The 23,162-nt window shown below is 42.6% G+C and overlaps 2 protein-coding genes across 3 annotated transcripts; both read left to right on the top strand.

Moving 5' to 3' along the window:
* Positions 1-13,213: 13,213 nt before the first annotated feature.
* Positions 13,214-17,146, top strand: abhd13 (abhydrolase domain containing 13). Its single transcript, XM_053439401.1, has 2 exons — positions 13,214-13,402; positions 14,647-17,146. The coding sequence occupies exon 2, from the start codon at positions 14,681-14,683 to the stop codon at positions 15,734-15,736; it is 1,056 nt and encodes a 351-aa protein (XP_053295376.1). The 5' UTR covers positions 13,214-13,402; positions 14,647-14,680; the 3' UTR covers positions 15,737-17,146.
* Positions 17,147-19,001: 1,855 nt separating this feature from the next.
* Positions 19,002-22,390, top strand: tnfsf13b (TNF superfamily member 13b). Of its 2 annotated transcripts, none has more exons than XM_053439402.1 (6): positions 19,002-19,646; positions 19,727-19,853; positions 20,409-20,465; positions 21,183-21,307; positions 21,580-21,730; positions 21,941-22,390. In XM_053439402.1, exons 1-6 carry the CDS (start codon positions 19,425-19,427, stop codon positions 22,051-22,053), a joined length of 795 nt encoding a protein of 264 aa, XP_053295377.1. In that variant the 5' UTR covers positions 19,002-19,424; the 3' UTR covers positions 22,054-22,390. The 2 variants fall into 2 exon arrangements, with proteins under 2 accessions (XP_053295377.1, XP_053295378.1); XM_053439403.1 differs by having other exon boundaries at positions 19,006-19,646; positions 19,748-19,853.
* Positions 22,391-23,162: the final 772 nt, after the last annotated feature.

Raw genomic sequence — 23,162 nt, 5'->3', positions numbered from 1 at the left:
CTAGCGACCAAAGTTACATAGTGTACGTTAAACAATTTTCATAGATTTCAATTTAAGAATATATTATAAACAAATCAAAATCACTATAAAGGAAGATTCAGGACCACTTTTCCAGGATTGTCTTTGGTGCTTTTAATTCGGATTCTTTCCGATTCCACAAGTGATAACAATAAGCTTAAACTAATACTGGCTACACAATTTCTTTGAGTACTTTTTTGGGTTGTTATGTTCGTTTTGCAATCAGAAGGGAAGAGGACAGAGGTGTTTGCTGGACTGGACCATGTGACAATCACAGGAGAGTGGAGTGAGAGGTGAGAGACAGGTGACATCATCCAACTGTGTGCATGTTCATTCGCCAAATTGTGTCAAATCCACAACCTTCACACCTCCCACATTCTGTGTCAGCATGGAGATGAAACTCTTAATGCGATTCTGTCACTTTTTCTCTTTCATCCCCTGTTTGCCTTACTCCTGATTGGAAGATGTATGCTCTTCATTCACATCCTCCTCCTTTTCATTGTTCACTCTTTCCTCATTTCTAATGCCACATCTCTCTCCTCGCTTCTCTCCCACACAGCTGACCCCGTGCAACTCCTCTGATATTCATTTCCCTTAAGCTGTCGCTCACACTCAACCCTTCCTCAGTCCTCCTCTTCCTTCAGTTCTCTCTCTCTCTTGCCATCCCTGCTTTCATGCGCCTGACGTCAGAGAGGAAAAAGAGACAGCCCCTCTGATTGGTCAGAGGAGAACACACCCTTAGCCGAGGCTCGCTGCCCTGAGTGGATGTTACATTTTGACGAGAGAGGAATGATTCAAGTCCGACTCAAGAGCAAGCGTTTGCACCAGCAAAGCTATGTTTGATATGATGTGTAGGTGTGCATAATGTTGCCAGTGTTTGGACAAGTGTGTATTTTGTGTTGATTCAATAACTTGAGTGTAAGCTTTGAAATATACAGTGATTGTCATTTGTATTAATTAATTTTCTTTGTTTTGAGTTACCTAGAGTTCTACTTCCTGGTCTGGCAAAAGAACTGAGCTGAGGGCCGAGCCTGGTTTAATGTAGAGGCTCAAGCAAAGGACCAAACCGAGAGGTCTGACATCATGGGGGGGATTAGGGGTTCTTTGCCTTCAGATTTAGTTATGTAACTGTGATCTTGTCCTCATGGCTCATTTATTTAGGTCTGGTAATTGAGTTGACATCTTATTTTGTTAGCCTTATTCTGCGGATAGTTATGTTTTCACTGAAATGGGTTCAGTTAGTTTTGAGTAATCCTGCTTACAAATAAACAAATATACAAACAAAAAACAGAGGGGTGAAAACATAACTCCCTTGCCCAGATAAATAAGTCTACGACTCCTCCAATATGATGAGTTTGAATATTAGAAAAATATTAAATTATTGGTCTGTTTTGCTTTTGTCCGGTTTCATTACGGATCCATTTGTCTGCTCTACAACTGCACATGTAACCGACCACTGTAACTTGAACAGAAATAAATGTGTGTTGTTGTTGTCTGAGATTGATGACACAACCAAGTAAAAGTCCCCAGAGTCAGCTGATTGATTTTCAACCGAAGAGAAATGAACGGAAAGCAATGGCAGCCCGAAAGGCAAAAAGAGTAATAATTCAAAAAATCTAAAACACTGCTTTGCAAAATAGTCAGCAATTATTTCATGATTATTCAAGTAGCCATGCTTTGCCACAAATGGGATTTAGTGTTTAGAAATACTGGTCCAGATCTCTGGTCTCAATGTATGTGAGTGCGAGCAGTGATTGCTCAAACAAATGTTAATTTCCCAGAGTGTTCAACTGGTCATTGGAATTGAGGGGGATTAGAGAAATGATGGAGATACCATCACACCATTCAACCTCCCACCCCGCCCATCACCACTTCTGCTCCGCCTCAGGGTTTTACACTCCTGATCGATTGGCTCACCCCATTTCCATTCCAGGAATCCCTCAGCGGCTTATCAACACAGCTCACTTTCCCAAGGACACTGCCTATTCCCATATCTATGATCCTGGATTCCTGGCTCGTATTCCCTGTGTACAATCTGGATCTCTGTCTTCACTGAAGCCTGCAGCTTCAAAGCAAATGATCCATTGAGGGGATCCAGCTGTTACACTGGTAAGGCAACATACAGAATTAAAATACGCGATTGACAATACGTGTTTTTGTTGGATTTCAATTCAATAATGCCTTGGCCCTTGCATTGGCTCGTATGTACTGTCCTTTTCTCATAGCACAGTGTACAAACTGGATTAGAAAACTTCACAGTCACAACAGTTTGACGCATGAAAACATGATTAAATACAGTTTATTTGAGTTCATGTTTGTCTTCATGCTGTCTTACCCCGATGTTACATAACTGATGGCCCAGTGCTCTAACAGTCTCTGCACAATCTCTTGCATGGGGAAAAATTGCTCTCTCTGGGAAAAGACCAATCACACAGTGGTTTAAGTATTCTTACTCTAGGTCAAAGAGGAAAACAGTTTTAAAAGACTTTGTTTCCCGAAGCAGCTAATATAATTTTTTTGCAAATATTTTTTAATTTAAATATGATTAAAACTGTTAACCAAAACAAAAAGTGTTTATGGTAATTAAGAAGTGATTATCAGATAGATAAAAATCGATACATAGTGGTATTATTAAAAGGTGATTTAATTTGCTGCCAACAAAGCTGTTGATCTGCATCAAATCCATGGGCCTGCTTCCTCCAGATGGAAGGAGTGGGTCCCTGCGATCTCAGCTTCAGCCCCAGTGTAAACAGCAGAAGGCAAGATTTACAGACATTTTAGGACGGAGACTGAAGCTCCCTTAATCCGGCGGAGAACTGAGGCCCAATGAGTCACCAAGCCTCTCACATGTCAACACCAATCTCAGGTGGATGTACAGTACCTTGTTCTGACCCTTTTTCTCATCTCCACCTTGTAGTCCCCTATCACATTGAATTAACTTGACGTAAAAATAATGATTGTTCTCCTGCACATGCACAAAGCTGTGGCTATATCCCTTGATCTCCCTCATGTGATTTGAATTGTACAACAATTGCATATGCTGAATTTCACAGCGACAACACATGGACGACCTTGGATGAACCACGTATTAGTGAATAGCGTTGGTAAAGGCTACGTGTGTGAGCAAGGAAAATGAGCCTGGCGTCTCTAACTGCATTTGCCTCTCACTAATCTGTGCTGTCAGAGAAAAATACCTCCTGATGAAAGGGATGTGTCTGCCCCGAGATCCAACAGGAAAGAGGGGGGGGAGAAGAATTGCGTCGTGCAGCCTTTGAAGAACTGGGAGTGAAGTCAAATCCTGGCATACATGCAATCCGAGCTGCATCCAGTGCAGAGACCCAGTCACTTCTCACCCTGCAAGAGTGGTGTGTTCGCAAGAATCTGACTGCACCTGGGATAAGGCTAGAGGAAGGCCAGTGGTACCTCTGCTTCAATCCCCCCGTCTCTCCTTCCCTCTCCTCCTCCTCAGTGCTCCTCGGAGCGTTAGTATGCTGAGCCATAGGACATCACCAAGCAGCCGCTGCCACTGTGGTGTAGCACAGCTCACAGGGCTAATCTAGTTCCCAGCTCCCTCTCTTCAATTTACACCTTAATTTGTCATTTCTGTCATACTGTGTAACCGTCAGAACGATCTGATATGGAAATTGAACCTTCTATTCATATTCTATCAGACTTAATATGCGTTGTGAGTATTTTGTCGTCTTTTGAGTAATTGCAGCGTGTCTCTTTTTTATCTGCCAATCTGCCATGCATGTATTTAAAAAATTTAGGAGGATTTTTGGTCCATTTGCATGTGCTGTGTCGTCTGTTCTTTCTTAAATTGTCGGGCATTGAGCTTTCAGGGCCACCATACATCTGTCTGTACTCTGTCAGTTGGCTTCTCGATTAAATACAGACATTTCTCTACATCTACTCACTCAATTGAGTTGAAATACTTCAAAGACAAAAGCATGTTGTAGCAAATGTGAGCACGCTAACAAACTAATTAAATTGTTGGGAAGCATTATCGCCGTGAACTTTAGCACTTTTAGCCTGTTAGCATGGCAACATTTGAGTTTGGATCAAAGCACCGGGGATCAGATGCACCCCCCCACAGAGATGCTGTATGGCTGTTGAGTCTGCCCTCAACCCTCCCTGTATGCGTGTGGGCCTGGTTCTGTGGGGCACCGTGCCGTTCTCTACCTAAACCCTTTGTTACTCCTGCGTCACCTTCCTCTTCACATAGACCGGCCGACCTCAGATGACTTTGCAGACACACTCTGCAGTCGACCAGTCACGTGCAAATTCACTCCCCTTCTCCCTGTGGCGGCGTGCTCCACTTCTGATCACGGCACACATCTGGTGCATCTCCAGGAAATCTAAAAATCTATGTCTGGGTGAGACAATCAGAGGAGTGCCATTCATTAGCAGGTGTTCGCAAGTCGCCTTTTTGGATGCGCCGTTGTAAATTTGGTTAACCTGGGTCCATATCGAAGTGAGAAGATTGTGTCGCTATAAATTGTGTTACTCGCCAATTTGCATCTCTGCTAACCGATCCCTAAAAGCTGCTTTGATGTGAGGGAGGCAGCAAGTTGCAGACGTCCACACTCATGACCTCCTTCCATCCTAATGGGACATCCACTTTTCTCACTGGGATGCTGATTCCTTTCTCTCTAGCAGTCTCGATCTTCTCTGCAAGGCTCTGTAAATATCTGCCGCACACAGAGCAAAGTTAAGGAAAAGGTCAAAACTCAAAAGCAATGATTTCAACACTGGTCGTGTCGACTAACAAAGTACCTTCATTGTTCCACCTCAGCATATCATGATTTCATCGGCTGAGACCATGAGACAGCAGCAGCATCAACATGCCTTCAATTTTCAACCTGCATTCATTCAACACCTTTCTATCAAGCATGTAAACAGTTGCTGTAGCCATTAAACAGAACCCCTCAGCAATGATCCATGGAAGAACATCAATCCCTCTCGCTGTAGTCCTCGAGGCTCTGGAGCCGTGATGCATTGCACCACTGAGATACTCGATTTCAAGGAGGGAGACTATGGGAGGATAAATGACACGCCAAAACTATTGAGTTAAATCAATCAGCTCGAGAATATCGGCATCATCTGATTTTGCGGGCTCCCATCATGCAGTGGGGGTAATTTATGGGGTCACGGCAGGTCACGGCTGCATCTGCGGTGATACAGAGTAATCAAGCCGAGGTCCGGAGAGCCCAGGGCCCGGGCCACATAAATCAAGCGGCGTGAACCGCAGCTTTATTCTGCTGGATGGTGGGCTAACATCAAAGTGCACACTCCCAGACGCACAGTAGCACAAATAAACTGTAACTCATTTAACTAGGTATCTTGCACTGTCATCAGGATGCACACACTCACAGATACAGAACAGCCTGCTCTCTGCTAATTCCTCCCATTAACAGTGACATTTAAAGATATCTCCCCAGTGCACAGCCGCCAGTGTAAAGTACCTTTTCATTAAGCTCTTATTGTGTGGGCCTCAGGGGTGAGGTGGGAAGGTGCCTGTGTGTGTGTGTGTGTGTGTGTGTGTGTGTGTGTGTGTGTTTGTGTGTGTGCGCGTGAGAAAGGGAAACAGCTTGAAACAGACAACAACTAAGTAGCAAGTGTGGAGATAGAGAGGGGACGAGGAGGAAGGGAGGCGGTGATATATTGTCCAGATTCACAGGTTCAACCTCTTGTCTTTAAATCACATGGCTCCCTGAGCAATGGCTATTATGCTGACTTGCTACAGGGTCATATGACTGGAAAGGGAGTGATACAGGATGCCAAATACGTAAATCACTGCATGGATTTGTATGTGGGCCCATCCTCTCAATCATTCTCGTTCCCTTGACTCTTCTCCTATACTGTCTTCCCTCGCACAATTTCCCTTTTTCTGTCCCCTTTTTTCCCACGCAGCCCTCAATGCCGGGAGGACTGAGCGTGTTTGGGCAAATATGTCTGAAAATTGCATGCTGTGGTATAATTACTCCCTGACAACAGCTTCAAGATGTGAATTTCTGTGTCTTTGATTGACGGTAAAATTGTAGCATTGGTCAATCAGTCTAGTGCATTTGTTGAAAGGTCTCAAATGGACGGATAATAGTACCTGTGGTTCTTTGGAAGTAATGTTTGGTGTGAGTAATCTTATTAATCTTTGCAACACACAGCGGCAGGATTTGATATTGACCCCACTGACCAAACACTCCTACTTCCATAACATGACGCATGACTGTCAAGACAATGATTACATATTGGTAAATGACAGTGTTTCCACTTGATATAACCATATTCTATTGTGGTGCATGTGCATCAGCAATCTTATAGAGCTAGTGTTTGAGTCCACAAAACACTTTTGGAGTTTCTGCTATAATAAGCAATTCAGCCCAATCCAATCCTATTGAATGAACTGGTGACCACTTCTTCAAAAGTAAAAAGAAAACAGCACTGCCACTCAAAATCACGTTTCAGCCGTCGCCTTTATATACAGTCTAAGGACAGGACAGGTTGGGCCTAGCTGGTTAGCATGCACAACATCAGAACGGTTATTGCTCCACATTGTGTTGATGATATTAGTTAATTTTTCATGTTTTTACATTTGTAAACTTGGGTGTGAACATCTATATTATGAAAGCATGGCTGATCATCCTTACTTGTGATCTTTACATATCAGTTTATCAAAGGTCAACCCTTATTTTGAGAGAGGACTGATCTCTTTCTTAAACCGTCCCTTTTTGCACATTCACATACACATAATAAACCCACACCTGCATGCACAAACGCACACACTCTTATTAAATGAGAAATGAAAGATGGCCTTTCCATCCCCACGGGATAAAACAGTAACCTTTCATCTGGACCACAACCCTGTCTGTTTCTATTGGCGACCGGAGTCTACATGTCCTGGTGTATCAGCTCAGAAAGGAGTGATCTCCCAAAACAACTCAAACAATCTCTCATTACTGGTTTGACTGACCTTCACAAAGTGACTGAGCTTGCTCTAAATTGAGTGAATTTGCTCTTTAAGTGGATGACTTAACCAACTTAACCAACAAGACCATGTATGAATTAAAACTTCCTGCAGGTTACATTCCATGAGTTTACCCCACCTCTGCAAACCACTCGTCTTCCCTCAGACAATGTGGCTGCATTTTTCAAGGACAGCGACTTCTATCCCTCTGCATAGACGGAAGTCTCCACAGGCCAAATTGAACACATTGTAATTACAGCATGTCCTTGATATTGCACTCTTTCAAACAGGGCTCGCTGCTGACACTGTTACATGGTTGCGTCTCCTTCAAATAGAAAATGTCCTTCACAGAGATAAGACATATTTTGTTTTTTTCCTGCTGTATTGAGTTCGCACGGGGTAGCTGTTAAAATACGACTGTATTTAGGGTTAATAATAATTGTATCCATGACGATGATGAGGAGGAGAAGGTGGGGGGGTCTTGTTTTATTCAATTTCTTGAGTTAGATGAGAAATCAATACCATGCTCTTGTCTGTAGAAATAGCAGGTTATTAGCTTAGCATACAGACTGGAAGTAGGGTGAAAGAGCTACCTTAGCTCTTTTTGGCTGGTACAGTAGCTGAACCATACGCAAAGACCTCAAGTTCAAATCTGACGACAGTCTCAAGAGGCAAGTTTTTCAGTCAGCTATGTAGCGTTCCGGAGGAAAATAGAATAGCGACTGCATTTGAAGTCTGACTGTTTCACACAGGCGCGACCACACAGCCTCATTTTCCAAGACTCCAACTGTGACCAACAAATGTGTCCTGGCAGCGGCAAGCGAAAACATCTGATCCTTTAACTTCGCAACTTCAACTCAACTGAACAGCTAACAGTAGACATGTTGAAAAACCAAGGGGCATCTAAACTTTCTCATCATGTCCAACTGTAGCTCTGTGGCTAAGCGACAGTGCTATAGGGCCGGAACAAGTTGGTGACACAGATCACAGAAATCCTCCATCATTTTCCTCCTCCTTCCAGTAGTTATGCTAAGCTATGCCTATTGTCTCCTGTCTGAGCTTCATACTTGTCTCATACTCACATGTGTTCAGTTAATTAGAGAGAAAGCATTTTTTCTGAGTGGTGAGGTATTTCCTCAACCCTAACTCTGAAATTGTGAAATTCCAAACAAGGAATTTCAAAGACTAAAACTGGCCCTTTCCCTTGTTTGTGTGTGTGTCTGTGTGTGTGTGTTTGTGTGTGCGCAGGATAGATGAATTGCATTAATACGCCACTTGAAGACTGCTTGATTTAGCAGCTCTGGCAAGTGATGTTACCACTGTGGAGGCTGCTGGAGAGTCTGGAGAGCCAGAGAAAGCCTTCTCTGAAAGTCCTCGTTTCATCTTTATTTTTGGCACAATGGTCAAATGTGCTAAATATCCATCTTCACCATCAGAGGAGGTTGAGCAAAGACCAGGAGATTAATAATGGCTTAGATAACATCGTTCACTCTCGAAAGATGCTAAGAATATGACAGAGGCTTTCTAAGGAAACTGGCGATCAGCTCTCTCAGTGTCCAACTAACATGGTGAATACATATTAAACATGGTGAGGAGCGTAGACAGAGAGTCCATCATCTAATGGCAATGAGGAAACCATCTCATCAACTTTATTACTCTACTGAATGGCTCTATTCATAGCCTTGGTCTTCAAATCCTCAGGCCTACATAGACTCATGTGTGTGCAGAGACGTATACAGTATGTGCAGGTTAATTAGAGTGATTTATATCATCACAGCTTTGACAAAAGGTTTATTTGCAAGGGAAATGAGATAAATGTAACTTGTATTAAACGTCTGCCTGTTCACCACAGGGGGTCCACTAATTGTCTGAGACATGCAGCAATTTCCAACTCATGTATTCCTGGCACACACAGAGTTATAGGCCACACTTCTTGTTGTATGCAGGTGCCTCAGGAGCTCTAGAGTCTGTATCTGTGATTGTGAGCCACTTACTGTCCCCATGGTGCTGCTACGCTGCACCGCCACAATGATACTAATTATTGTTATTACGATTATTAGTGGTAGTTTTCATATTAGCAGTGAAATGTGGATTATTGAGGATTATTATCATATATGTTTTCCATGATTCATATGAAACTTTTTCGATTCTCTTTATAATGCGCTGTCTCACTCTCATTCTCTCTCTCCGCTCTTCCTCTCTGATTCAATTAATTCCAATTCACTTCAATTATATTTGCTTTATTAGTATTAGGCTTAAATTATTAAATACAAATCATTAATTATAAAAAAATATACATAATAGAATAGAAAAATGACAACTGTCCAACAATAACCAACTTCTTTTCTGTTTCCTCCTGTTTTTGTTTTTCTTTAGATTTCTTTTTGCGCTTTGCTATTGTCACCAAGTACTTGATCATGGAGGAAATGTGGTGAAGGAAGTACTGAAACATTTTACCTCAGGAAGTAAATACTTGAACTCTTGTAAACCTGAAAAACTTGAACTCAAAAAGCAAGAGTAAAACATTAATCTTTCCACTTAAGTATTAAAAGTAAAGGTAGTTGCTGAGAGTACCCTATTGCCTAATGCAACAAGGAAAAAACCATATTAATTATGGCTGAGTCTCGGCGGTGGCCTCCTCCTCCAAAATCCTTTTTGGTATGTCTTCTTTACCAGTGATGATTCTGCTGCTGCAGAAAGCGGGTTCTTATGTTACCTACCTAGATTGTATCAGTGGAATAATTCCATTTTGGTTATGATTACTTAAAAATATAGAAAACAATGTGAACATGTATGCTTTGTAGTAATGTAGTAGTGTAGAAAGCACATATATTAGTTGATATATGCTGTGCACTAAATGTGGAAATACATGAATGTTGTACTTAAGTCCAGTAACAAAGTAAATGTACTTTGTTACATCTCACCACTGAGGGTACGGTCTACACCTGCATGACATGATGGGTGCCCTGAGATGACTCGGCCTATTTCACTTACCTGATGAGACCACCACGGTGCAATGTACAGCCTCGTTACACCTCGTTGACTGACACTTGATCACAGCTTCACTCCCACTGTCGCTGTCTTCTACAGTTGCTGCACTCTGACTCAAAGCAACTCTCCGTCTCCAAGGTGACGACACATTTACATTGTAGCCATGGACACCACATCCCTCACCTTGTGCATGCCTTTCAGTGACTTGCAAACCAAAGAGGAGTCACTCATTATGATGTCAAGGAATGATGGGTGCCTTGTAGAGTTGCACACCGCGGCTCTGGTGTCCCAAGGAGGCCACTGGGTGCATGGCATGAGGTGAATGATAAGCATGTCCCTTGGCCTGATGATATGATATTCCCAGCCAGGTCATTGGAGTCACTGCCTGTCCTATTGCAGCTCTGGCTTTGTATTATTGAGCCCGGGCCCTCCAGCTGTTAAGAGTGCTATATTTCAAATAATAGAGTTGTGGGATAGGGGAGGGGAGCAACAGAGAGTGTGCCTGTATTAGAGGTTGTGTGTATGTGTGTTTGTGTGTGTGTGTGTGTGTGTGTGTGTGTGTGTGTGTGTGTGTGTGTGTGTGTGTGTGTGTGTGTGTGTGTGTGTGTGTGTGTGTGTGTGTAATAGATTTTGACTCAAATGTCAAAGGTAAGTGAGTCGTAGGTGAGAAAGAGTGAACTTGCCAGCTGTCAGTCTTACAAGCTGAAGCCGTCAGAATACAGCACTTCCATTAACCTACAGAGACAAGCGTGTGTGTGTGCGTGTGTGCGCGTGTGTGCATCCCCATGTCTCTGCCACCTATACTGCTCCACAGATACTGCACCATTCCTTTTTATAACAGTCTGCATAATACTAAGGTTCATAAACATGGATATTGTCTTAAAGTCTATATTCAAGTTGAAAAAATACACCTCTCCTTGTCTTGATGATTTAGTTCAAGGAAACAATTTTCCCCTTTTTAAAAATAATTTCTTGAAGTAGAAGTTTTACCAATGGATATTAAAAAAATTGAACATCTGCAAAATGTCAAAGCTTTTTCTTTTGCTTCTTGTTCTGACACAAGCAGCAGTGCTGCATCACCTCTCGGCTGATGCCTGTTGGCAGCTGTGATTGTGAACAAGCAGGGGCTCGGAAAGGTTTCCATCAACGTCAAATGTACACATACGGATAAATATCAGGTTGCAAGATTTCCTGGTTGATTGTTGGCAGGCCAACCACAGTAGAGCCTATAGATTATCCACCTCTTTGTTTGCCCACCTGCCGTATATGTGCAGTCACCATACAGTATACAATGTTAATGTCATTATGGGTCATAACCACATCCTCCAACCTCGAATGCATCCATGCTGCATGCTAAATGCTCAATATTGCAGTGTCAGGCTTTCTACCTCAGCAATGGCTAATACAGGAATACACATTGCTTTCATACATTTCAGACGTTTACTGACTTAGTCGGTTTCATCCAACAGATTCGATTGGCACTCTCCAGCCAAGAGTTCTGATGCTGACTTAGAAGCTGCGGAATCAAATCAACGAACCTCAAGGACGGAGCTGAATGGCCGACAGCTGTGCTAGTCTGCACATAATCTGTCTGTGTCCTCCAAGGTCACGCTGAGAGCAAGATGTTAAATGCAGAGATACCTATGACCACACATGACGGATGGGGAAAACATCAACATGTAATATTCAATGTGGAGAGTTTTGCTTCATTTTTTTCCATGGCCCTTGTTTATTTTCTGATTATTTTCATAGATTATTGGAGGTTAAATCAGTGCCACCTCTTATCAGTCAAGTCAAATTGATTAAATCTTTGTTTATTTTTGTTGAGCTCACAACTGTACCAGCAGATGTCAGGGGCTGCAGGTTGAGTTATTTTTACAGCCGAGCGCGAAGTGAGATGAGTGCTGTGCGCGGGCTGACACGCTTTCTGCTCTTACTGTTCTTTCATCGAGGGACATTTCTCTCGGCACCCTACCTGTCAGCAGCCGAGGTTGTTACAGCTGTAACATCTCCAATCTGACCCACTTCTGTAGGCTGTCAGATGGGTCGTGATCGTGGTGGCAGCTGATCCCGGGCTATGATTACAACAAGACTGCTTGATATACCACACGCCTACACACACACTCCACCATTACTGACATAACGCCTCAATTCAGATGTCATCGCTGCTCCCTTCATCTCTAAAAGACGTATTCTTATGTTTAAATACTTTAAACATTGACACACTTTTCCATCATGTTACAAATTGTTTCTTTTAATCAATGTTTAAAAATACTGTTATTTTGTTGATGCCTTCAGTTACAGGCAGCATCTATTGCACTTCAGTCCGTCTTGGGAGAAGGATCCCTCACATGTAGCTCTCTGTAAGGTTTCTACATTTTCCCTCCGTTAATTTGGGGAGTTTTTCCTCACTGTTGAGGGTTAAGATCACAGGATGTCGCACCTTGTTAAACCCTATGAGACAAATTGTGATTTCTGATTATGAGCTGTACAAAGACAATTGGATTGAAAAAACAACAACATCAAGAATACAATAATACTTTTTCTAATCAATATCAATATTGACTCTCTCCAGTTTTGCACTATTCCAGTTTGCACTACTCTCATCCTATCCACGATGTGCCTTATGACGTCATACTGTGTATTTTCTATGTCATACTGTGTACTATGTCTTAAGTACTTATTATGCTGGATAATATATGTTCTGTGTTTACACCATGGATCAGAGTAAACTGCATTTCAATCCCTTCTCCATGCAGTACATATGGCAGAATTGACAATAAAGTCGACTTTGACTTGAAAGTATAAACAATAAAAATAAATGTATGTGTGTGTATTTACTTTATGTCAGGCATGGTGATATATAATATGTATGGTCCCCTGCTTATTTGTGCCATATTGAGAAAAAGTACTGATCATTATTCAGGAAGCATCCCTCGACCAACTACTTTCATTTTTGTATTTCAAATTATCAGTCTGTGAGTTTTCTGTATTATCTTCTACTTCTGCCGATTAGCGGCATCTGGTGGACTAAAATCGAACAGCACACAGGTTATATGAACCAGAATACATCATAAATAATAATATAGATAAGAATATAAACATAATATATGTAAATTAAATATTATAATATTAATACGTTGTCAGCGGTGTTTGCTTCTCTCCATTTCATAATTTACCAAAAACAAACCGCTGCAGCACTAGGAACCTTCCTTGTGCTGAGCTCAACACGGACCTGATTACGGTTACACCAGTAATGCTGCTCACCTCTGTAGCATCTCCCTCATCTCGGGTTTTCACCAGTCAACTCTTCACTGTAGTTCCTTGAGCTGCTTCACAGCTGAGTGACAGTGACCGTATCTACGTGTCTCTGTGTCGTTGGATGAAAACTGTGCAAAATGCAGCCGAGGCCCTGAGAATGAGAGACGGGTGAGTTTGTGGCTCTGGTGGCTAGTTGTGTTAGCAGCAGCCGTCAGGAAGCCGATGCTAGCTTCCTCGTTAGCATCGCTGCTACTGAGCTAAACAGCTGGATCGGGTTTAAGAAGCTTCGCTGTGGTTTCGCAGTCGCGTCACATTCTCTGTTTTTCAGAGTCCCGACAAATAGATGTTCCTGAGCGATTGCTGACATCAGCCCTGAGCTAATGTTAGCCGGCTAGCGTCACAGCTCCTCTAGTCTCAGGTAGTGCTTGTCGCCAGCTGGGTGGGGTCATGCCAGGTTTTCAGATTTAGTAACAGTGATGATCTAATATTGATTCAGCGTCCAGCCACAGCAGCGCGCTCTCCCGCTCGGTGCTGTAATGTAGTAGCACCACTGCTGTGCATGCTAGCCACATCTGTTCTTACATCTGCCCACTTCTGGTTCACTAAAGGTGTGTTAGTGTGTGGGGGGGGGGGGGGGGGGTTACGTTTCCTCAACACTGTCAGCTCACTCTGGCTCTAGCTGGATGCACCAGTCTGATCCAGTTCACCAGGTGAAGGCCCAGCAGGGCACATCTGTCCAGGATCAGCAGTGTTTTCTATCTGTGTGTGTGACAAGCGATGGTTGGAGCTGCCTGTCACTGAACCTGTGCCAGTCACGCAGTCACAACGCATTTGTGTTGGTGCACGAACACCGGATATATGTAATGCTAAGTGCTGTTCAGCAGCTGCACTGACTGAACGACAGAATCAGTCCACATGGGTTCAATGTCCCATCTTCTTTTATTGGCTTGTGTGTTTAGGCTTTGTCCGCACTTTGGTGTAATTATTTTATTGTCTTTTTACTGTTCTTAAACCTATATTTATGTCTGCAGTGTTGAACAAGCATTCAACAAACCTGACAATATCCTTTGAGTAGATAAACATGAAAAGGTTGCTATTATGATAATCAATTGTTCATTTCTTACAATGTCGTATTTTTTAAGAGTACAGAATCTCGCATCTAATATTTTTGTTGTTCTTCCTGCATTTCATGGAATTTTATCCTGATTATATAAGCAATTAATTGGGCAATATTTTAAATGAAGTGTACAAAGAATAATGCACTTATCCAGAATAACTTAATCTATATGGTTATGCAGTAATGCCAAGATTCATGTAATTTTTTTTGGTCATATTTGTGTTTGGCAAAACATGTCTTTCTAGATTCCCTATTTAATTCCTGTGTGTACTCACTTGTTGGTCTCTGTTTGCAGTGTGTTTGTTGTGTGACTCAGCCCGTGTCTAGCCATGGAGAAGCCCTGGAGGCTGTGGGGGGCAGTGGAGCGTTGTACCCTCGCCCTGGTCTCCTGGTCCTGGGGTGCCTGTCGAGTCTCCCTGTTGGCCCTCATCCTCACCTTCCACCTGTACGGAGGATTTTTTCTTCTCGCTCTCATCCTGGCCTCAGTCACAGGCATCCTCTACAAATTTCAGGATGTGCTCCTCTACTTCCCTGACCAGCCCTCATCCTCTCGTCTCTATGTCCCCATGCCCACCGGAATCCCACATGAGAATGTCCACGTCCGCACCAAGGACGGTGTGAAGCTCAACCTCATCCTGCTTCGTTACACTGGAGGGGACACGCCCCCTGGAGTCAGCCCTGGTAATCAAAACAGCCCAACGTCCTCTGCTCCACCTACCATCCTTTATTTCCATGGCAATGCTGGCAATATTGGTCACAGGGTGCCAAATGCTCTGCTGATGCTGGTCAATCTGAAAGCCAATGTAGTGCTGGTGGACTATCGTGGCTATGGAAAGAGCGAGGGTGAGCCCAGTGAGGATGGGCTGTACCTGGATGCGGAGGCCACACTGGACTATGTCATGACTCGTCCTGATCTGGACAAGACAAAGGTGGTACTCTTTGGCCGCTCACTAGGAGGCGCTGTGGCCGTGCGCTTGGCATCAGCCAACCCTCACCGGGTAGCAGCTGTTATTGTTGAAAACACCTTCCTCAGTATTCCCCACATGGCAGCGACGCTCTTCTCCTTCATACCAATGCGCTTGCTGCCCCTGTGGTGCTATAGGAATCAGTTCCTGTCCTATCGACAGGTGGCGCTGTGCCGCATGCCCTCTCTGTTTGTGTCTGGCCTGTCAGACCAGCTCATCCCACCAGTTATGATGAAACAACTGTATGAGCTGTCTCCTGCACGGACTAAACGCCTGGCCATCTTTCCAGAGGGAACGCACAACGACACGTGGCAGTGTCAGGGCTACTTCGCTAGTCTGGAGCAATTCATGAAAGACCTGCTGAAGAGCCACGCCCACGAGGAGAGTAATCAGACCTCATCGAGCGTCACCATCATCTGAAAAACCATCTGTCGGAGAGGGACTGTCGACTTCTACCTAGGGGCTGGATGAAGTCACAAACTGGATTCGAGGGACTTAATGATTTTTGGAAAGAATGTACATTTTCTATGCTTTTTCTGGGTTTTTATTTAATCTTACTCTTTCTGTGATTTTACCTTTTGTGAAAATGTCTATTTTGACTATTTCAAGGTATTTTGAGCGGGTAACAAACCCTCAAGGGATCTTTTGTGTTGCCGCTATGAATGCATGTTTTTATGACATTTCATGAATGACTCCAGCACATACACCCACACGGCAAGACATGTCACAACCACAGAAGAATCAGCTGTAATGGGTCGGCAGAAATGAATAAAAATGTAACGGTTTAATGACCACATTTCAGAGAAAGTTGATTACTACTAGAAATGAACTCTTCTTCTAGTAGACAGTATCAGACACTGATAACATGTAGGCCTATACTGTATATATACAGTACACATATAAAATCTGTTCATATTTTGCACTTTTGGAACCTTTTTGTTAAGATTTTTGTGTTTAAGTGTTCGCAAACAACAGCAATACTTGGAGGCGCATAAGGATCTTTGGTTTTTTTTCTCTACCCTTTGGCGCTAGGAGTACTTGCAGCAGCTTGGCATGTCATGACAGTGTGGTGATTAATATTAATATATTTGATTGGAAATATTGTCAGATACCGCAGCTTAACAAGAGCTTGTGATATTGAGTAAATATTCAGTCAGGAATAAAAGCACTGACTGAGATGAAGTGCTCAGAAAGATTAGATGACAATGCTTCATACTTCCGCCTTTAAAAATATGTTCCTCGGATCTTGTTTCCTGTCGAACTGCTTCTGCTTCAGTGTGTTTGGAAGAAGCTACAAGAGATCCTCCTTGTTACTGTGTCCTTTTAAAACAACTGTCACACAATGAGTTTACCATCAAATGGCCTCCAGTTGCTTTGGAGAAACTTTGGATCTTGTAATGTGGAGCAATTGCTCCATGTGTGGTTTGTTATTAAAGAATGGGTTCAGATTTCTTTAAGTCTAATACAATCCAATAATGTATTTATTAACACCCAACGAGTTGTAGATTGAAACTGATACTGACTCTCCTAATGCCTCATTTAATGCAAAACATTATTCTAAGGTTCAGCAGAAGCTAAGATGAGTCTAACACAGATTTGGTCTTTTTTAGGGTAAAGTCTAATTAATAGAAAATCCTATCGGTGTTTCCATCATCCTGTTAAGTTGGATAATCTCCCTATCCAGGTCCAAACCTTCAGGTCGCAATCAAACAACAAAGGCAGAACCTCTGACTTTATTCAGAATCATCACTTTTTTTAATTAGGCATCAATAAGAGTTCAAATTGACCAAATATTTTAAAGTTTCTAATAAACTAATTTAATCAACTTCATTTCACACAGTAATTGCTTCTATGTTGCTCAACTAAGTCTAGCTAAATAGCACTAGCATACAGGGGGAAAAGACAAACTTATTTTTTTTCCAACTATTTATTATCTGTTCCACCATCGGACATCCACAATTAAAGCTAGGAACCAGAGCTTGGTTCTGGAAACAGATATCACACGTCACACCTTAACAACCGATTTCCTCCAGTGCAGATCAACACATTGTCACGAGAGGGAGATGGGCAGGTAACCGGGCTTGATCATGTACAAGCTGATGATGTACACATGCACAACTTGTGAAAATACCCTGACTTGGATAACTGACAAGCACAGACACATCAACATAGAAATACACAAATTCCATAAGGGAAACATTTGCAAATACATACTTTTATCTGTCTAACACAGATTTATGAGGCCTCATGTTAAGCTTAACCTGAATTTAAGATTTTTTATTTTAATTTGTCTTCATAAAAAGGGCTGTTGCTATTGTCCCCTTGTACATTTTCTGCTGTAGCAAGTGATTTCCAAACGGCCGTTAGAGACAGTCAGGATGGGCACAGTGACCGGTTGCCGAACTCAAAATAACATAAGCTTGTTTCAATCAGATGTTGTAATAATTTGTTAGCGATTATCATCTTTCCCCATTCTCAGTGTGGCGAAATGGCTTAACTCACTTGGAGGGCTTCTCATGAGTTGATCAACTTTTCTCAAATGTCTTCCAGGGGACGGAGCAGAGCCGGATGATTCAAACACTGTTATCTGCTCGCTGCACTGCAGTGGTATCAAAGCCATTCGAAAACACTCGACTGATCTCTCCAGCCATATTTGATGCTGTTTGTAAACAGTACGCTAAACAAAATCTCACATCACCCAAAGGCCAGATTGTGCCAGAGCGATACCAACTGAAAGGGACTGAAGGCTTCTATGAATGTAAATCGTGGTCTTAAATAACATAGTGTGCTTTATAACAAATCATTTATTGATCGTGTTTCCTCCCTCTTCCTCCCTCTTGACCAGACATTTTTGTATTATATTACAAATCCATATGCTGACTTGAATGCATTCAGTTCAAATGATTTGATCCCATCACATTTTGGGTAGGGAAAGCACATTGTGCAACCATGTGAATTGACACTCCTTTCGTTTCACAATTTTTGCTTTAGACACTTCTGCTGTTGCTTGACGTCTGTGCTATTTCTTCATTCAAGGAAATAAGCGGGGACTTCTCATTATTTTGTATTGTTTCAGTGGCTGCTATGAAGCAAATGGAATATAAGAGTCCTTGTTCTAGCCAAATGTCCAACACGTGAACAGAAATGGACGAACCCTGAATGTCACTTTTTTCTTTTAAGAAAATAATTTGCCAGCTACTGCAGGAATGCACTATGGGACGTGTTTGTTTTTGAATGTTCACGTTGTTTTGAACAGAGTGGATTGAATTCTGTTCAAAGTGTTGGTTTCCTTTTGAATGCTGGAAGGCGATAATGAAGAGTCGTGAACAGCGCTGACCTTCCTTGTGTACATTTGCGGTGACTTGCAGTAACTGTACACTGAAGAAAAACAATGACATCTGAATGACTCATCTTTCTCCATTTTGAGTTTGTGTTTCCTTTCTATCTCCAAACCAATGTCGACAACTTCTTTTGTAAACACACATTTTCACTTTCTATTTTCTGTACTGTAACATGCAATAAATTGATACATTGAAAGTTCATGTTTTGTGTGAATTTTGTTCCAGCTCTAAATTGATTAATGTCTTTTTTGGTTTGTGAGAGTAGCAGGTCGTTTGTTTTTCTGTTATGTTGCCATCCAGAGTTGAAGTTATTTGTTCTACTTCCTTCTTTCGCTATGTCGCTCATCTCATGTGCCGTGACCGTCCTTCCTGTGCCCACTCGATCGCACACCTCACCCGTCTTAATGTGCAGAAGCTGATACGTGTTTTATCATTTTGAAGCAGCCAGATGGAGAGAAAGACGGGAGCGATGTGTCAGGCAGGAAGCTGAGTGTGGTCAGCCGAGCGGAACAGTAGAGGGGAAGCTGTTTTTTTCTTTCTTAAATATAAACTGAATGTGCTCTGAGTAGTCCCCCTGACTAAAGTGGAACCGGCTACCGGAGGACAAAAAGCGAGAGTTGAGAGAGTCAGTCGAGCGGAATCGAGGCAGACACCGACATCCACCATTCCAACTGCCGATTCTGTGAGAGGAGGGGCCATCGCGGTTCAGGCATGAGATCAGTCATGCTGCCAGTGTGAAGTCTCCAGGGATTGTACGGGCCGCTGTGATGGCAGTTCTGACAGGTGTGAAGCCTGGGACTGGACACGAGACAGGTGAAGGGAGGCTGTCCTGGCCCATTTTCCTCCTGACACTCGCTGCTGTCACCTCGTCCTCTCTCTCAGCTTTGTCCCTGTACCAGCTGATAGCTCTCAGGGCCGAGGTGGAGGGACTCAGGGCCGAGGTCGGTCGCAGGCGAGAGGAGGGTCAAGAGGTCAATCCTGTAGGCCAGGTGAGAGGACGACACAACAACACACACACATCAGGGTTGTGGAGACGTGCGCGACGTTGTGTTGCTAGTGTGTTTGTAAGGACTATGTTGTGTGTCCGCAGAGTGAGAACATCAGCAGCACTAGAAGCGGCCAAGAGACGATACACCAGCAACCTGCTCACACCCTCATCAGGAGGAGGAGGCTGGTGGCCGCAGCAGAGACATCAGGTTAGACAGAGGAGTTTGCACCTGAGTCTCACAGTCTGCTGTTAAAGAGACGGATTTGAATGTTTTTGGAATACTTGTAAAAGACATAAAGTATATGACCAACCTCATTTCCTGTGTTTAAGGTCTTCAAACCTTAATGTCAGGATACTTCCCACTTCAATGTCGCATCGATGTTATTCATGCGGCTCAAAATCACACATTGGTCTCAGAGGACTTTTACAGTTTTGACACTCTAGATCTCTGGACCCATGAAAAGAGAAGGAAACGTTCCCCAGAACAACCGACTAACAACAGCCAAGTGTGAATGACTCATCAGCTCTGGTGATAGACATGTTGTCAGGAAGAAATTTTCATGTCCTTGTGGTTAGCTGATACCGTGCCAGTTCTCACCATCTGGTTGTGCAATATAACGATTCTCAGGGGTAAAAACTGAAAGTAAAAATACTGTAAGAAATACTGGAAGGAGCAGAAGAAAAATTAGACACAACAGTGGATAGACAATGTGAAGAAAACTGCAGAGTGGTTTTAACGTCTCTTACCTTTTTCTTGTCCCAGTTTCTCAGCCTTGTCTACAGCTTCTGGCAAACAACAGCAGGAAAACCTTCAGGAAAGGTAGAGTATGCCTGTCCTCACAACACACATTATCTCAAGGCACTTAACAGTGTGAGGTCGAGACCTTACAGTATTATAGAGAAGCAGTTCACACAACAAACACTTAGCGACTGTGAGAAGGAAAAAAAGCTTCTAGAACTAGATTACAGATTGTTACTATCCAACCAGAGATACAAGGTACCCAGGATTTAATAAGGTGAGACAGAAAAACTCCAGTCAATCCTAAGATTAAATAGGATCTCATGTACGTTAAAGGGCTGTGAATATCATTTTCCTTTGTTTTATAATGTTACATATTTATAGTGTTGTCTTTTATTTTAACTTTTTGTGATTTGGATGTCATATCAAATGTATTTTTGCTTCCTCATGTCTAGATTTTTGTTGTCTGCGATGTTGTAAATGGAGCTGCTATATGACAACAAACTTCAGGTTCTGATAATAAAGTACAATCGTCATCTTCATTAGTAGTAGTAGTAGAGGTAGTAGTAGTAGTAGACGTGGTAGTAGTTTTGTTAATAATAATAGTCAAGTAGTGTCAGATCTGGCTTCCTGCAATTAACACTAAATACCTATATTAGAGTCAAAATAATATTTCATCACAGAAAATGATATATTCACGTATGAATCAACCCCCGATCTACAACTAGCTCACTGAATGCTGGATCCGATCTTTAGCTTTAGGTGCATTGAAATGTTTTCTCGTTTGTTTTTGATCAGAATTTGACTTGGAGCCACACACAGGTATCCCGTGGCAGGCTGGACTGAGGAGGGGCTCGGCCCTGGAGACAGACGGGGACAGCATCTTGGTCAGAGAGGAGGGCTTCTTCTTCGTGTACAGTCAGGTACGGACTCTTTGTTGTCGTTGCGTAGTTTGTCCACATGGAGGCGCCGCTGCTCTGTCTGACATTCATAAGATTTGACAGTAGGGGTACATCTCCACATTGTGAATTAAAATAGTGTGTTTTCCATCGAAGCATACGGTTGGTTCACAGACCTGAAAGAGGAAGTGCAAGTGATGCAATAACTCCACCATTCAACGGACTGTTGACACATGTTAAAGTCCACACGGGTACCACATCCTATAGATTTAACCCAGTAAATGTGGATCCCACAGGTCTACTACATGGACAGCACCTTTGCAATGGGTCACGTGGTGATCCGGAGGAAGAGGAACGTGGTGGGAGATGAGCCTCAGTATGTGATCCTGTTCCGCTGCATCCAGACCATGAACCCTGTCTACCCTTACAACACCTGCTACACAGGGGGTGAGCCGGTGGTCACTTGTTTCACAGCTGGTGCAGGACAGCATGTTTTTCCTCTTGAGTCAACCTGTGTGTGTGTGTGTTTGTATGTGTGTGTGTGTGTGTGCCTATGGCTGCATACTGAATGTGCATCAGAAACTGGTTGATAGATGTCTGTGGAGGGGGAAGGGGAATGCCCTTTCTAGGTCTGATGGGCACATGTGCATCCCTCAGGTATTGTGAAGCTGGAGGTCGGTGACCACTTGGAGCTTCTGATCCCACGTTCCACAGCCAGCGTGTCCCTGGACGGAGACGCCACCTTCCTGGGTGCTGTCAAACTGGCCTGAATGGTGTCACCTCACCTTGGACCCGGGGGACTCTGCTGTCATTGGAAAAGAGGTTTCATACTGGGAAGTTTGACTTTGGATGTTTGAGGGAGGAAGACATCTCTGCACTGAATGAATGATGTTTCATACGATTTACACGTATATGTACCTTATGCTATAGCTCTATTGTGTTCTTTTTTTTACCGCACATCAGGACAATATATTCTCAAAATAAAACTGCCAGAATCAGTTAAATTTTTCTTGAAATATTCACAAACACATGATATGACTTGAAGGTTGTGTGTCACTTCATTCTTATACTGTTAAATTCATTGATAATAAACTTTCCGTCACTGTACCACTGAAATCGTGTTTTCTTCATATGCTTAGTTCTTTTAGCAGTTTCAATCTGAGTCTGGTTGTCATCCCAATGCCACAGCTCTGTTTTTGTCTACTTGCACATGTCTAAATTATATGACATTAAAGCGAGAGTCTGAAGCGATGACATCATCTGGAGCCTGGTTGGAAGTTGTTGTTCCAAAGGTGACCACTAGAGGGAAAAAAGGCAGCAAAGTGACAAATCAAACTAAGGCTGAGCAGGAAAAGACAGTTAATAAGAAGAAACACAACAGGACTGGGCAACAATTCAATTTAATGTTAAGATGATCTTTGGATTATCGTGATTTGAATATTGATTATCATACATGGTTTTGCATGACATGTCAAGACAATATAATGTGTATGGATAATGGATATCTATCAATACTGATGTCAACTATTTCACCTACGGGTGATATACAATGAGCGCTTCATTTACGCCACAGAGGTTTTGTGTGGTGGTCGATCCTCTGTTCAGATTCTCCATCACAACAAATTCTGAAAATAACTTTGAATCAAACTGTTCCATGTTTGTTGTTAAGAAGCTGTGTGACAAAGACTGACAAAGATAAAACATTTTGGTAAAGCAAATAGGAGACAAACAGATTGGATTAATATAAATATAAAAACTACAAATTTCAGACTTTAAAATGGCAGAAGTGATTTACATTGGGGGCAAAGATGCCTAATAGTGGTTTGTGGTACGACGCTCCAGGAAAATCTTATTCCAATTAAACATTTCAACAACATAA

Source organism: Pleuronectes platessa, chromosome 14, assembly GCF_947347685.1.
Source record: "Pleuronectes platessa chromosome 14, fPlePla1.1, whole genome shotgun sequence".
Classification (NCBI taxonomy): Eukaryota; Metazoa; Chordata; class Actinopteri; order Pleuronectiformes; family Pleuronectidae; genus Pleuronectes; species Pleuronectes platessa.
The sequence above is the reverse complement of the archived record's forward strand: the minus strand, read 5'-3'. Positions and strand labels throughout refer to the sequence as shown.